The sequence below is a fragment of the Fundulus heteroclitus genome, chromosome 18 (genome assembly GCF_011125445.2).
Source record: "Fundulus heteroclitus isolate FHET01 chromosome 18, MU-UCD_Fhet_4.1, whole genome shotgun sequence".
Lineage (NCBI taxonomy): Eukaryota > Metazoa > Chordata > Actinopteri > Cyprinodontiformes > Fundulidae > Fundulus > Fundulus heteroclitus.
This window is the reverse complement of record NC_046378.1, coordinates 24,419,855-24,437,121: the sequence shown is the minus strand read 5'-3', so window position 1 is coordinate 24,437,121 and position 17,267 is coordinate 24,419,855. Positions and strand designations below refer to the sequence as shown.

General features: G+C 38.0%; 1 protein-coding gene across 1 annotated transcript in view; it reads left to right on the top strand.

The window, feature by feature from the left end:
* The window catches only part of schip1 (schwannomin interacting protein 1), a 391,477-nt gene that overhangs the window by 13,036 nt on the left and 361,174 nt on the right, over positions 1-17,267 (top strand). The window contains exon 5 of the mRNA XM_036149413.1: positions 1,992-2,127. Coding sequence (XP_036005306.1) covers positions 1,992-2,127 — 136 coding nt within the window. The remainder of the gene's footprint in view (positions 1-1,991; positions 2,128-17,267) is intronic.

Sequence of the window (17,267 nt, the reverse complement as noted above, 5' to 3'; positions counted from 1 at the left end):
AGATGGAGAAGAAAAACCCCTTTTTCTGTGTAGAGGTAACCGAAATGCGGAGAGGTGAGAGAAACTTAGGAAAAATAAGTTTGAAGCAACTCTCAGGGAAACAAAAAAAGCCTAAAGAGGGAAGGAAAGTATAAGAAGGGAGCAACGGTGAGAAAAATCTGTCTGGACAAAGCCAGCTGGAAAAGAGAAGGTTTTGGAGCAGGGAGTTATGGGTTAATTCAATTTGTTCCATTCAGCTCAGCAGTCTCTCTGATCCAATGGAGGTGAAAGTGTTTCTCCATCAGGTAATTGATCCTCCGCTCCTTCGTGAACCATAGCTTTAGGGGGACTACATGGATGAAAGAGACTCAAATGTTATCGATGGAGTGAGAACTGTTTGTAAAGGTTGCGAATGGAGGCGTGAAGGAGGGAGAGAGGTCAAGGAAGGAACTGAGCCAGGGTCGCAATAAAAAAAAAAAAAAACAGAAACAAAAATGTTGGGAAGAGTTAGAAAGAACATTTACATAATTAGATTTTAGTTTGAGTGCGGTATCTCTTTTGTAAAGAACAAAACAAAACAATAAATCCGATCATTCAATACAACACTGCACTTCCTGGTACTTGTTTATGCTACACGTATTTCTCCTCAGTTTAGAATAGAAAAACAGCTGCTATTGATATAAGAAAAAACAGCCAGAACTTTAATTGAGGCGAGTTGTCATTTTGCTTTTGTTTGCTCAGAATATTGCTTTAGTCAATAAGATGTTTTATCTTCTCAAGTAAGCTTGGTAAAGTTATTTAATGGGGAAACAAAAAAAAAAAAGTTTAAAGGTACACAAAAAAGCATAAAAAGTACAGTAGCCTACAAAAGTTGCTTAGTTTACACAAAATAACTAAAACTCAACGATCAACTATTGCATATCATACTCTCTTTATAAACAGTTTTAACTGTTTATAATATATTTAACTGTTTAACTTTAATTTTATAAATTTGAGTTCGTATTGTTTGAACATTTTTCATATATGGGTAACTTGTTTTCTGACTACTTTACAAGACATGGTTATTTTATGCTTATGTTATATTTATATTTTTTGTCCTTAAACATATTTTTTTATTTCCCTCATGCCCAGTCAGATATTATTAAGTTTCACCTGTGTTGCATTGTCTTTTCAGCACTTATTGTGCACTGCAATGTTCCTTTATTGTTGATTTTTGTTTTTTTGTTTTTGTTTTGCTTTGTATTGTTTTATGTTATTTTCCACTGTGATTTTGTTAGGGTGTTATTTATACATGACATTACATTAAGTCATACTTGTATGCTTGACTGTGGCAGATTTTATGTTTCTTGCAGTCAAGCTTTTTACTTAAAGGCCAAAAGAAATTTTCTTTGGATTTGTAGTAATATTTCCTCCACTCAGGTTTTTTTACAGGCTTAGAAACATTTCCCCAGAATTACGTGAAGAGCGGATACAGAGTTAATAATTTGTTCTGACTATTTGGTTGTCCAGCTGTTCAAAATCAACTCATTGTCCACAGGGCCTTCTAGGAGGTCTCCTAACCCTTGCAAATGTTGACAGATTAATAAAATAGAAATAGAAAAAAAATGCAATAGCAGACAGTACAAAGCATGTAACTACATACGTAAAACACATGGAGGCAGTGTGATGGTTTGTGCATAAACAGCCCATAAGTTTATGTAAAAGAAGACAAAAAAAAATAAAAAACAGATTAAATCCATGTATTATTTGTTCTGTCACTTCACAATCAGGCATTTGCTAACCCTAACCCTGGACCTTCTCATAAAATCCTTATTAAACCCGTTGAGTAAAAAAAAAAACAGGTTGGAAATGTGATAAAAAGCAGAAAAGGACACAATTTATGAAGCTTCATGTAAAGCATAGTGTATCTACAGAGCACAGTAAATCTACAGTTACATTTTTGAATTCAGGTAATATTAAAGTTTAGAAGATATTACCCAGATATCATTAAAACCCTTATTTTATGTTTGTAGCATCCAGCGGGCCTGGCGAGCTAGTATGTCCCGCAAACTGAGCCTAGAGGACGAGAATCGCACCCGACATGAATGGGAAGAGACCAGGACCCCAGAGAGCCTCCACAACCCGGCGACGACTACAGATATTTTTCCGGTAAGACTCCAAAAAGAGAATCAAAAAGACCACCATATGGTGGGAGATGAAAGTCAGACGGCGGTGAGAGGCGCCGGCATCCTATCCACCGCACCGTTTGAGTTATCTGCTCTCATCTGTTGTTTCTGCAGAGCATGAAAAAAACAAATGGACAAGCATATGCATGAATAAAAGACTAATAAGGCAGAGAGCAAACAGAAGGGAATGAGGGAGGGGTGTTTTCCTCCGCTGTCATTTGGGGGGCTGCGGGGGTCGTACTGGCGAAGGTGGATGGGAGGCCAACTGGCACTGTGCCCGGATCTGTAATTAGCCGTTAATTAGGTGAATTTTCAAAGCTGGTTGATTGATTAATGAAGTGCCTCTGCCCTCTTCGTACGCCGCCTCATCCCCCCACCAGCTCTTTACCCCTTTGTAATCTCGAGGCAGTGTGAGCGGTAGAATTAAACAGTGCTCACAGGGCATGGCAGTCAAACAAAAGCCAGAAAACAGAACAACGGTGCAATCAGCAGATAGACAGAGAGCGAGGGGAATGAGAAAATAACAAAGAAAGCTGAGCTGGAGAAGTGCAGGCAAGGATAAGAGGATGGATATTGAGATGTGGAAAAGATTCCTTTAGACCGCCCCAAGTTCTAAGGGACAAACACACACACACACACACACACACACACACACACACACACACACACACGCACACACACACACACACACACACACACACACACAAAACTCTGCTGTGCCTCTTTGCCGGTCTCTGTCGGCTCTCGCAGTGTAGTAATCACAGCCAGACAGACAAGCTGCCTGCGCACACCTGCCCACACTCTTTGCAGAGACTCAGCACAGAAAAATATGATGTCATGTCTGTGCTCAGCAGAGTCTGTGTGGGTTGGATTTTTTTTTTTTTACACACTCTCTTTTTAAGCTGTGTTGCTGAGCTGATGTCCTGATGAGACCTGGTGTGTTAATGTGTCTATGAACATGTTCTGTCATCAGGTTGTTGCTTTTGGTTCTAGTCAGAAGAGTTTTGTTTTTTTTCTTTTGCTCATTATATGATTTTCCAAAACTAAAAGTTATTGTTAAGTGATAGCGCTGCGATGATGAAGGATCCCTCAACACCTCAAACACAACATTTTACCGTAAGAGATTCACAGAGAAATGTTGCATCCTGAAACGTCCAATTACATGGTTGGTGAGCCCTATTAAGTGCTTGGTTGGACAGAAACTTAAATCCCAATCACACTATTATGTATCTGCCTTTTGTGTCAATGACATTGGAAAACATGAAGCCATTGGCAAATAACACTACCAGATGGACTTTTTGAGCATTTCACGCTGTAGCATTCGTAATTTGGCAAATATCAAACCAGCCTCCAGTGGATTTTCTGGGAGGGTTGTGGAATAATTGCTCCCCATGAACAGCACAGCTCTCACACACCTGTGAATGTTACACACGTTATGCTACTGCAACCGAATCAAGTTGTTGTAACAATGTCCCATTAATAACATCAGTTGGTTTCAGACTAATTCATGCAAATGTTTTTACTAATTTCAGCATGCTAATTGCTTGGAACATAAAGTAAAACCTATTCCTTTAATTACTTTTTAATTAATTTAAATATTTTCTAATCACTTGGGGATACTTCTAGAGCACTGCAATTTAATTCCCTGATGTTCAGTTGAATTTTTAATTTAAAAAAAAAGGAAGTTGAGATGATGTCATGGAAATGTAATGTACCAACTTTTGAAATAGCAAAACAAAGTGAATTCCACACCATTGATCTCAGTACATTATTAAAAACGTGTCCACTACCGTGCCACTACAATGAATAAAAAATGGAACTTAGTGATTTCTTTTTTAGCTAAAAAAAAACGGAATGTGTTTTAAGCTTTCTACCTTTTGCTCAAAAGTAATACACTAAATCAGGGGTGTCTAAAGTATGGCTTGGAGACATTTGAAATAATTTTGTGTCGCCGACAACCACAGTTCAAGAATGGTAGAGCTCAGGCAATTGTTGCAAATAGGACCTTTTTTAATTTTTAGGGGGACAAGATGAGGCATTCAAAAAAAGATAACAAGTTAAGATCCTCTCAAAATGGACATACAAAACAAAGTCTTTGTCTTAACAATCATTAAATGTTGCCAAATAAAGTGAGGGTTTTCAAAGAGTGACCCAAATCCCATTGTTGTTGCTGCTAATGCAGGGAAAAAAAACTTTGAGCAGGAAATACAACGAAGAAAAAACTTTGTTATATAGGGAAAACCTTTGGCTCTGCAATGATTATTGATCTATTTAAAAAATTATAATTAGGCAACAATTTATTTTCTGTTAAAATATAGTGTTTAGTTTATTGTTTAGCAGATAAAACAAAAAATCACAACCAAAGTCTTCAAGCTTTTAATTTGGCCTACAAATACTTAATTTGATGATGCAAACAATTTGGACACCACTGCTTTCCAAAAATGTGTACTGATAAACAATCTTTTTAGTCAATGGCTGCTTAAAATGTGAAATCCAATCCTCATGTACAAAAAACTGTTTACTTATTTAGAAGGATTTCCCCAAAACTTTACTGCAGCTCCTTTTTATTCCTGAAACAGCATTTTTCAGGGGTAAAAGGTGCTTCACAACATAGGCACTTTAAAACAGATGAGATAACTTATGGAAGGGGGCTTAACATCAAACAAACAACACAAAGCAATCAAAATATTAAAGTCAGACCTTCAATCATCATTTCTAACTGTTTCAGTAAGCCAAAATCCCCTTTATGTCTTGTTTTGGTAGGACCAAAAATCAGACAGGAGCTGCATGATGAAAACGAGGATTCAATTGAAGATCCAAAAGCAAACTTACAGCAGGCACGAAGAGAAAAACAATAAAATCAGGCGGCTCTATAGAGGAACAGAGAGCATGAAATCAAACTGAGAAAACAGTGATTAGAAATGAAAACCAGGGAGTTTTAATGCAGAAGGACGTGTGAAGAAAAGTAAAGCAGGTGACGGTAATCAGGGGGAGATGAGGAACAGCTGAGGCCAGTAAAAACAGATGAGCTGAGAGGAGGAGTGAAACAAACAGGAACTGAATCTCACAGAAAATAATACAAAATATTCAAAGAATGAACTAAACCCTTGGTCCTTCCACTAACTATTGCTGCTTCTCTTGAATTGTTTAGATCCACCTTTATCATTTGCCAGGAACTGTAGAGGATTGCTAATAGTTGTACTGTTTAGAATGTGTCACCCTCTTATTAAAATTGGCCGCTTTTATCAGCTATCACATCAAAAAGTATCAGCATTGCTGATACTTTTTTATTGGTAGCAGAAATGTCCACAATGTTTGAGAGTTGATGTATATGCTTTGATTGCGGACATATCCTTTTTTTCCTCTTTTTGTATGATTCCTTACCATAATTGCAGAAAGTGCTAGAGTTGTGACTTTTTGTTTGTTGTAAAGTTCGACTTGATTGTAATCATTTCAAGTATGGAGGTGAAAAAAAAAGTATAAAAGAATGTTTTCTTCAACGGTTTCATATCCTTTCGTGCTCGTAAGTTTCAGCTGATGTCCGTAGAGGTCAATTTGAATCATTCAAGCCCCCTTTCACTCAGAAAGGCTATGGATTTTAGAGGGAGCAGTACGCACACATCTCTGGTCTTCCCTCCAGCACCTTTACCCTTTCTACTCCATTGCATCACTTCTTTTGCCTACACCCTGCACTTTTTTTCCTTTTTATTCCTCCCTCTGTCTATCACCCTCTAATCCTCCGTCTTGCTCACTTTGTCTGTCCTCATTCACACTGTATCCCTCTCTGCTGTGGCACTTTGGACTCCGAAGGACAGACATTAATCAGTGTAAGGCCAGGGTGCCACATTATATCTTTCTGAGTGTTGGTGCTCATGTTAGCGCGTGTGGGTTTGAAGGACCTTGCCACTGCCCTGTAGGGGAGCGAGGAAGGTTCAAACATACTTCATACATATTTTATGGAAGTCCAATATTGAGCACACACACATACGCTCGGAGACGATGCTGCAGCACACTCGCTTCATCTTACATGGGAAAACATTCTTTGATTTACACTCAGGAATTCAACTGTTTGCATCAGTGTCAGGCTGACACTTGCAGCCGCATGTCCAGAAAGGATGGTCCGCTGTAAAACTAGACCCAAATGTAATATTTATGCACTAAGGACCTCGACCCTTCATGTCCTGCTCTGGCCACGCCTGGGTTGTGGATAGTAAATCAATAGTTTTGACTGTTGCAAACATGCTGCTGCTTTATGTTGGCAGATCTGTGGGAGCTGCTGTGTTGGTAAATTTGTTTTGTTGATCCGAAATTGCGAAACGAAAAAAAATAAATCATTTGACAGTCGCTGATTCTTCTGAATGGTAAAAATTAACTGAATAACATTCTAAAATACTTTTATAAATGTTTACATATTAACAAGATTTTATAAAACTGCTAAACTGGAAGCAGGTAATAAAGAAATGCCAATGCATAATACAGCCCAAACATTCATTAAACCTAGAGGGTGTTTTTCAGGGGCAGGGCTGTATTATGAGACAATTGGTAACCTGCTAGGCCTACTTTGTGAAATGTAAAGGTCATTACGCATCTGCAACTTATAGAGTATTTTTCATAATTAACTGGCTGTTATCTGAAATTTTCAGGGTTCTTTCTAGAATGATTTTCTTAATTTTTCTGTCCTTTTTTTGAATCATGATAGTCACTTTTTTTGGGTCACTTTAATTTTTTTGGCAACTTTCCTTATAGGGATGCAGAGTTTGAATATCACTTTCTGAGAACTTGCAGGTTGTTTTCTGAACTTTTGGTTAGCGTTGCAGAATTTACACTTCCAGGAACCTCCATCCTGTTTAACATGGAGACATGTAACCCTATCCTTCCTGAAATGTGAAGATTATTTTCTGCAACTTTTAAGGTGACATTCAGAAATTATAAGGCATTTACCAAAATCATACAAGGCAATTTCCAGAACTTAAAGGTTACTCTCTGGGTCTTAGAGGGTACTTTCAAGGACTCGGATATATTATAGGGTGATTTGTAACAACGTACTTCCTATAACTTACATGTCACTTTCCACAACCTTCAGCATACTTTCAGAATTTACACCGTACTTACTCAGAACCTACAGGTTTTATTTCCAGAAACTTAAAGTTGAACTTTAAATGCAGCATTTTTTTCACCTTCTGTTTTTGCCTTTTTGGTAGTCTTCTCTAGGAATCCTCATTCTTGATTTTTCCATGTCTTTGATTTGTGCCCATGTGTTATACGTGCATCCTGAGCCGGTGTCTCATCAAAATGCAATTAAGGTTACATAATGACAATAAAGACCCTCGATTCTTGATTCTTATTTTCTTGAACTTTCTTGTTACTATGTGTTTCTTTTCCATCGTTTACAGTGTACTTTCAAGAACATGTGGGGTAGGACGAGGTGAGTTGTAACTAGCTGCTTCCATAAACTTAAAGGCTACTTTTTGTGGTTTAGTTACCCAAAACCTACATGTTACTGTCTGGAACTTTCAGAACCCACAGGGTATGTTTTGTAGCTTAATGGGTACTTTTAGGGCACTTAATTTAAACTTACATGTTTTTTTTTCCAGTACATTGAAGGTACTTTAGTGAATGTAAGTCTAGGAATGTACCTGGCTAAATGCCATGCCCAGATAGTTTCTAAAAGGAACCCTGCATTTCAAGGAAAGTCTGGTCTGTTAAATGTACTCCTGCCAGAATGTTTTTTATTTGAAAATTTGTTTTAAAAATCACTTTATTGAAACATTATTTGCTGCAATATTGAATGCAGATGAAGTATTGAATCCTGCATGTGTCTTAGCCTTTAAACAGGCAGTTACTGGTAGGAGAAGATCTGAAAGCTGCATTAGGCTCTTGGTAGATATCACAGTGATCACTTGTTCATGATCATACAGGTAACTTTTTTTATACAGCTTGCACTGCTTTTATCTTTGAAGGGCTGGTCATCTGTATGTAGAAGTCTTTAAGTATGCATAGAGATGGTAGCACCCATGTAAGTGCTGACTGGTGCTGCTGTTGGATCCATGTGATTTACAGCTGAGTGTGGCCCTCTGGGATGTTCTAGCTCGTTTTATTCAGAGCCACAAACCAAAGATCAAAGTTAACGTGTTGAAATGAGAAGGAAGATGAACTGCTTCAAAGTCAAAGCTGTGTTGCCTGATAACTAATGAATTAGTTTAAGTGATGGATAGTTAAGTGAAGTGCAGTAAGAAAACTAACGTTCACAAAAAAGTTTAAACATATACATAAATGTATATCTATGCTTAGGTTGCAGAAAGGTTGTATCCATTGCTGTCTGTTTGCAGAAATTGTTTGTGTACATTGATCTGTTGCTATCTCTTTGACTTGTTTGCACTTTTCCCCCCTTCCGTTCTGAGACCCAGGCAGGGCGAAAGTGTTAGCGTAAGCATTTCTGCAGGCTGCGTGGGAGATCATTCTCTCATCTCTCACCACCAAGAATCTCACAAAGCAAAGAGACGGCTTCATCCCTGCCGCCACCACTACCCCAACCTTAATCCCTTTTTTTTCACCCTCACTCCATGTCATTCCCTCCTTTCCCCTCCCACTGCTTCTTCCATGCCGAGGCACACAAGCTCAGACAAACACACCGCGTCCCCCCCACCCCTCCTGTTTGCAGGCGAATGCTAACAAATGTTTTATTGGTGTCAGTCGGTGTCTGGTTTCAAATGAATTTATACACCTCTGCTGGAGAGTTGACATCGATCGGGCTTAACTCGTTTAATAGCCATGACATTAGCCTATTAGCTTATTTACTGTCAAACAGGCCTGAGCTCAGCTGGCTGGCTGAGAGACAGTAACTCACACATTTGTATCCGTCACAGGAGTTAAATTTGACTGCCTGTGCAAAATATAAACTCTGGAGGAATATTCAGCCCCGGTGAGCAAACAGAGATGGACTCACGCGTAATGAAGTTATCGCCAATCATGTAAAAATCCATATAAACTCCATCATGTAATTTAGACGGTAAAATTACAACAGCTGACATCAGACACCACTACCCCCAACCTCCATTGCTTTTCAGAGATTTTTTTTTGTCAGCTCTAAATTTTATGAATACTTTTGATGCCATTATTAAGAACAGTTTCTTACACATTCTAACACATTTTGTCAGAGTTTTAATGACCCAGTGTAGAGGTACAGCAATTAACATTTTGGGATAATTTTCTGATCCTAATTTTTTTTTTTTTTTTTCTGGAGTTCCTTTCTTGTGCAGTCATTAACTGTTTATTGTTGGAACAGAGCAAGCATCACACTGTTTGTGAGAGCAGTTGCTATTAAGCAGAATGGTACCATTTCGAAACAAAGAAAAAATATATATGGAGCTGATATTTAAGCTGTCTTTTATGTGTTATTTTACTCACATCTCGGCATCCATGTGTATTCATTGGAGAAGAGGCATTATTTCCAAAATGCTGCCAACTGTTTCAAATCCGATTAGTTTCATAGCCAAAGTTTAAGTACTCAAAAGGAGAAGAAAGTATTTCCTGTATTCTGTTCAGCCTTCCTGTTATCTATTGAAAGTAGTTCTCTCTTGCTCACTGTTCTTTAGCCAGAATGAACCACAGGCATCTCTGGACATATGTGAATAGATTTGGGGATGTCGTAGAAAATATAATGTGCTTATAAGTAGCCTCTTACATGTCTTTGCTTCATCTTCATTTTTGAAAGGTCACTGACTCTGATAATACCTAACTTTGAATAATTCTTTTCTCAGTAACATCATCCACTTTGAAAAGTGTCTTTATCACGACATGGCATTTACATAAAGTAGGGTCCCTTAACTCATGAGCAGCGTAGGGACCAGTAAGGTGACTAACCTACCCTGCAAATTGGACTATTTCAGTCAGAAGTCTGTATCTTAGTGCGTCTATAGCTTAAACTTTATTTTTGTATCAAAGGTTCATTACAACCCGTTTTTAAACATTTCAGTCAATAGTTAATTACACATACATATTACCTTACATTTATTATTTTCCCAAACTACCTTAAGTGGCTGGAATGAGGACAAACTATTCCTAAGACTGCTAAAATAATGGATTGATAATTAGGTATAATAGTGCTGCATGTAACGTTTTTTATTAGTTTTATTTTGATGCCGAGATACACAGAAGGAGAACGAGAACATACAAGTGAGTCAAAAATTTAAGGGGTTCCCCCTTTACTTGCTCCTGACACTTTTTCATATGTTCTTTTCTACCTGAAAATATTTTGAAGATCAAGGATTAAGTTCTATCTCACTCACGAGTAGTGAGAGGAAATTTAAAGTCAGTGTCAAGTAAAACACAGGAGCCTGCAGCTCATTTTAAAACAGGTTTTCTTTTTATAGATATAGAGGTGAAAGTCTTTAGCAAAAATATTGTCTTTTGTTGCTGTTCTGAGTAACACAAAAATTACAGTCTGACATTAGACACTTAATTAGTCAGGTTATTGGGTAGGTTTGCAAGCTTGTAATTGGTTGCTTCACATGCAAGTCTTGCCAGCTTTAGTTCTACAACAGTGTTACTTTAATAAGAGTACCGGGTGTCCCTGTTCTTGGTTTAGATGCCATGACTTTTCTAACAGCCAAAATTGTCTTGGTTGGAAGTCAAATGCAGAAACAACTGGCAGGGTAGAGCAACAGGTGGGGAGGGTGTATGGTATGTTATTCAGCCGGAGAAAATGGTAGTCGCCTCGGCACTCTGGTATCCAAATATACCTGAAACAAAACTGGTCCATGCCTGGTCCATGCAGACATATAGATTAAACTTTTTTTTTTTTCAATGTACCTTTAAAGCATCTATTTTCTACAGATGTCGTTTGAAACAATTTTGGATCACAGTACAACATGTGCAGACTCTTTGTTAGGGCCGGACAATAATTCAGTAACAATATATATCGATCAATAGACGTGTGGTGCGATAGGAAACTAAGGGTCAATAAAAAGTGAAATGGAAGAACAGTTTTTCTTCCTTTTGCATTCTAGCCTATCATGTAGGTTAATACTACAGTCATTACAACCAATCACAAACTCAGACCCAGGAACACTAGGTCACCAAGCTCTACCCTTTCAAAGAGTTCAAAGGGCACGTAGTCTTTTTTTTTAAATGTGCAGTTTTGGTAAAGAAAAAAGTTGGTTAAAGGGTTGAGTTTGAATTCAGTGTTTTGTATCTAACAATAGGTCATTAAGCAACATCATAAAATAGCCAGGTCTGCATTTCAGATAATTTATAATTATCAATAGCGATCAATATGATTTGTATTTTAGCTATATGCTTTTTTTTCTATATCGCCCAGCCTTACTCTTTGCATCATCTCTTGAATCTAAGATTGAGTGTGAAACTATTTGCTGATAGCCTTTTTTGCCATGTGTTGCCTTTATGGTGTTGAAGTTATCTACTGCCGTTACTTTGTGGAATAGAATAAACAGCTCGTCAGGTTACAGTAAGATTACAAAATGACCACGTTACTCTGATAGTGATGGGCTGAGGTCTACTATCAGACCATCACTACTACCCTCCACCTGAAGTTACGATCCAAAGACGATTGAGCACAAGAAAGGCAATTATTTTTTTGTTATGTTTATGTATCACAGAAACTCCATATCATTCAATTGAGTCTTATTTTTCTCCATTGTCTTAGTCTTTGCCCTTGCTGCTTGAGTTTTTTTGTTGCAACTTTCTCCTCTTAAGCAGACTGCAGAGTGCTTTCCAAAATATCCCGTCAGCGTTGCACATTTTCTTCTAATTCTTCTTTTCGCGTGTCCTTTCTTCTGCTACATTACTATTTTTATTGTTAAGAGGCTGCCTCACATTTAAGATTTATCTGTATTTACCTTACTCTGCTTCTGTCTTCTCTTTAGTCTATGGCAGTCGCCACCTATATAGCCTATTGCAGAATTACAATTTCACCCTATATTATGAGAAACAACATGCCTAATATATTTTGTTGTTTGTCTCTTGCCAGCAAATCTGGATACAGTGTTACAAAATACACATGCATATTTGTCTTGCGTTTAAAGATTTTTCTCGAGACCTCAAAGGTACGCCGCTTTCTAAATGTAGTTAAGATATAGAGACATTTATCAGTGTATTTCTAAAATGCCAAAGCAATCCCAATCAAGTCTTTTGCTGCTCCAGAATTATCTGATGATATTTTTTTGCTAACCCTGCTTACATTGTCATATTGTTATTGATGTGCAACCTTCGGGTAAATGGAATGTAGACTTATATTTTCATGCCTTTAAGCCTTTCCGTGAGATAAAGATTAGAGCCAGTTTTTTTAAGTCAAGATAATTGCAATAAGTATTGTGTTTTATAGGTAGAGGCTCAACAAAATACCTTCAGTTAAAAAGTTGTGAGATTGAAGATGAGATAGATTTCTGTAGATTGCCTTTGTTGCACAAAACAAATTAGTGCAGTTAAAGCTATATTGCAATATTGCTGTAAGTGGATGATGATACCTAAGAGTTGTGGTAATTCCTCCAGGGCTGCCAACAGCTATTATTTGATACAAAGACATTATTTTCTATAAGGATTTTATGGGCGCATACACCAGCATGCACGAAAGCTCTCTGCAAAGTAAAGTTCCGAAATAGCCATTGATTTGGAGAGAGCCCAGTGGGAAGACATCTTAGAGATTAATCATCACTATTTGGCAGAAAAGGAAAATGAGGAGAGGGTAAAGCTAATGTCTCCGGGAGGTGGAGGGAGGATGATGGATGTTTAAAAATATGAACGTTGGGGGTGATGGTAGCTAGATAAGATGTGGTGGTATTTTTAAAATGATTATGGAATAATATCTCTGTGTCTGAGTCTAAATTAAATATTTTTAAATTTGAGTCCTGGTTCAGGAAAATGGCTTACAAAAGTATTTATGCCCCTTTAACTTTTTATACATTATAGTAACAAATTTCAATGTATTTTATTATGATTTCATGTGACATGCCAACGCAAAGCAGTACATAGTTGTCAAGTGGAGTAAAAAGCATGCATAGTTTTCAAAATGTTTTGCAATCTGATGGGCCTTTGCATTCAGTCCCTTTAGTCCATAAAAAAAATAAAATACCCATTACCCATTCTTCCTTGACAAAATAGCTCAAGCTCAGTCAGATTCAATGGACAGGGTCTAACACTTTTCATTATCGCAGCAGAGTCACAGTTATATTTAGTTCTGGACTTTCTCTGGGTCAGTCCAAAATATGAATGCTTTGATCTGATCTATTCAGACCAAAGCCTCTGCTTGTATGTTTAGGGATGATCCTTTGCCCCAGCCTCACTTCCTCTGCAGTAATATTGGCTGGTTGTATGTATCAAGTTATAGCAAAAGGTACATAAAAGTTACAATTTTGATATCTACAGTTTAAAGTTATTTTTATGAGATGTTAGAGAAAGCATTTGAGGAACTGGAGTTTTCTTCAGCTGAATTACCAATAGTGCAACTCAGCTCTGCACGTTGATTGCAAAAACAATGCTACTTCATGCTCTGGCTTAAAAGCCAGAAAGGTTTGAGCTCTTTCTGGTCACAAAAAGCACTGACAGTTATGTTTGGGAAACTAGAGGCTGTTCCAGCATGCAGTCTTTTTAAGATAACACAATTTTAAAACTGAGAAATTATAAGATATGTTTTTGTTTTGAATTTTTGTGATGTATTTCTTTATGTAAAACATTGGCATTTCTAACCAGGCTAACAGTGAAGAGCTCATGGTGGGCCATGCAAACTCTGCTTTCTGCCCCGCAAAGGAAAAGCATCTGCACAGCATAATGATCCCACCGCCATGCTCCACCATCAGGGGTGTGTTCAGGAGGCAGCGTTACTTTTCACTGGTCAGATTTTTTATATGAAAAATGTCTATCATTTATTTACCTTCCATTATGCTGTTACATATTCCTTTGTATTGGTCTCTCATGTAAAATCCTAGTGAACTGCATTAATATTTGTGGTTGTAACCTGACAAAATGTCAAAGGTTTAAGGCTTATGAATACCTGTGCAAGGCGCTGCATGTGTAACAGTGTTAACACACATACCAGCGTACACATCACCCCACCCAAGTATAAATTCACCAGCAGTGGCACATTAAAACCTTCTGATGAGCCCTGCAGAACAAATCAATGAAATTTACGTTACCGAACTGCAGAACAACTGGTGACAACGATCAATAGACCACGACCGAAACAAAATGGCAAAACGAAAAAGAACACTGTCAATTGGTCGTCTTTTAGTTCATTTTCTGTTTGCTAACAAACGGTCTACAAACATTTTATGGGAAAATGTTCCACAGTTCGTGTCCAGCATCTTGATAAGAGTAATATTTTAGAGCTGATGCATGGGGATTTGGTTGGATGCTGCAAACTCCCTACAAGCCTCTAATTGGTTATTTATCTAGAAAACACGCCATTTATGTAGCTGATGTTACTTAAAGTAAACTGAGATAATGCTGTGCGAATGCCTACATATGGCAGCATATAAACACGGATGTACCACCTTTATGCACACAAACCGGCTATAACCAGGCATAAATCTGCTGGAGGCATCTCCCTACCATCTGCAGGAGTAATAACAATCTGGTACCTAAGGCGATATCCTCTCCTGTTCTATTTCAACACAGCTCTCCTTGCACACACACACATATATTCCCAGTTATCTCCTCTACCTCTTTTCCCCGCCCTGCAGCCGCTCACATTTCTTTTTGTCCTTTCTCCCTTTATTTACTTTAGGATGTACTTCTCACACCACTTCCTCCTCACAGATATATATGGTTTGTCCTTATATTCAGTCCATCTCCTACTCAGATAGGCTCAGTCCTCACGGCCAGTGAGTCTGCCCATAATGAGATCCCCGGAGGAAGGAGGAGTGGCATGAAAAGGTGGTGGAGGGCAGGAAAGAGGAGAAGAAGGGGCGGGGGTTAATCTCTGTTCTGACGCACTCAAATGGGGAAAACCTCTGGAATTGCTCCCCCTCATCTAACTTTAAGTCTCCAGTCCCTTCTACTCTTCTTGTAGTCCCCCTCCCTTCTCTTCATTAACCATGTACCATTACTGTCCATTAAGTAGATCAGAGGCATGATAATCCCATTCTGACAGAATTCCTGCTGTGCTTACAGAACACTCAGTGTTAGGGAAAGGCTGAAGGAGATGTGAGGATACTCAGAGGAGAACGACTGCTAGGTTGGAGGGAAAATCAAAAGCCCGCATAAGTATGAAGGGCAGGCAATAGCATTGAGGGGGGAAAAATAATTCCCATGCTTGATTATGCTTTATCTTTAAACGAAGTGCCGAATCAGAATCCAGTTGAATCACCAAGTTGCTTCATACAAAAAGGAATTTGACTTCTGTCCTACTTTGCCCTTATCAATACATTTTAAGTTCAATGCAAAAAAGGTAAAATATTTGTATTGTAGGTGTGAATACATTTTCAACAAAAAAGGAACACATGGTTGGACTGATGCCAAGAAGGATGGTAATTATCTGGACAATCTGGCTGTTAAGTGTTCAAAAAGAGAGCCTGGGTGAGGTAACTGAGCATGGCACCATGTTGTTATGACCTGATGGTAAAAGTCTAAACCGTTTGCGTCCAGGATGTCTAGGGTCTGTGGAGATGTTAGCTGCCCTTTCCCTGACCCTGGAGCCGTATAAGCCCTGGATGGAAAGTCAACCCTGATGGTTCTCTGTGGAGAACTAATTGTTTGCTGCAGTCTGGACCTGTCCTGTTTTGTGGTTGAACCAAACCACACTGTGATGGACGACATAGGACAAACTGAATAATGACAGTACCTAAATAAAAGATGAACAGCAGCTCCTGTGGAAGGTTGTACTTCTTCAATTATGGCAAGAAGTATAGTCTGCTGCAATAGTCTTTCCAAATGTCATTTTTAGATAGTAAAAATGTAAAATCTAATGCAAATATTTTTGAACCTCCATGATGTTGTCTCATTTCTTATTTAATATGAGAAGGGAAAGGACAAGAAAGGGAAATGGTTGATTACATAAATTCAGAACAGGTTATGTGAACCCCTTTCAGCACCAGTCCTAACAGAAAACAGACTCAGGTGGTCTGAAATCAAGCTGTTTTAACTCTCAGCAAAGCTGGTTTTCTGCTATTCCAAACCCCTGTCTCTTGACATAACTAACAGGAAATCTCTGCACAACCAGCTGTTCAAATCATTTGAGAGGTCACTCAGGAGCAGGCGGGCTGTTAGTTCTGACCCAAGTTGTTGGAAAGCTGGATGGTATCAATCCCTGAATCACACTGAGATAGGATTATTAATATATGACAAGAGGGAATACTTCCCTAGATTATTTGATAATTTTCCAGGAGTTTTACACCAAAAAATAGTCATATTTGATTATTATTGAAAAGTAAATTTCAGTAACTCAAATTAATAAATCAGTTTACTAAATCAAACACAACATATAAATTAAAGATATAGTGGATGAGTTTTCCAGAAATATAGCTAAGAAAAGCCAAAGTCCCTTTTTGAATAACTGTGCATGCAATATCCCAAATACAATCTTGTCTTATTTCTTTATTGTCTCTTTCTTGTTTCTTTCTTCTGAGGCCTTCCTCTTCTTTTCATAAACTTGTAACTTGTCAACTTGCAACTCTCAGCCATTTTCAAAGTATATAGTGAGAGCAACGGAGCTACAATGAACGACTAACCCCGAAACTAACTGGATACATAAACACTAGAAGTGTGCAGCCATCGAGAGGAAACTTGCAAGGAACGTGCACGTACATTGATGTTACACGAGCTCGTCACAATGATTGGCATGTAGAACTACCAATAGATATGGTGATTCTGCTGGAACTTGAAGCCAAAAGAAGCATGTCCACTATACCTTCAATTACACCGAGACTAATGCTTTCTATTCAATATGATGACTTTTTACATACAGCTAAAGAAAACCAAAAATTTAATTTCTTTGATGATTCAAAGCCAATAGTCAAAATAAAAAACATGTTTATTACAGAAATGTGGGACTAATGAAAAATATGTTTAATACCTTTTATTATTTTCAAAAGGTACTTTTAAGCTGACAAACTAGGCTGACTGGAACATATGTTCTAATTTATTGAATATGACTGTAGATGAACCTACCTT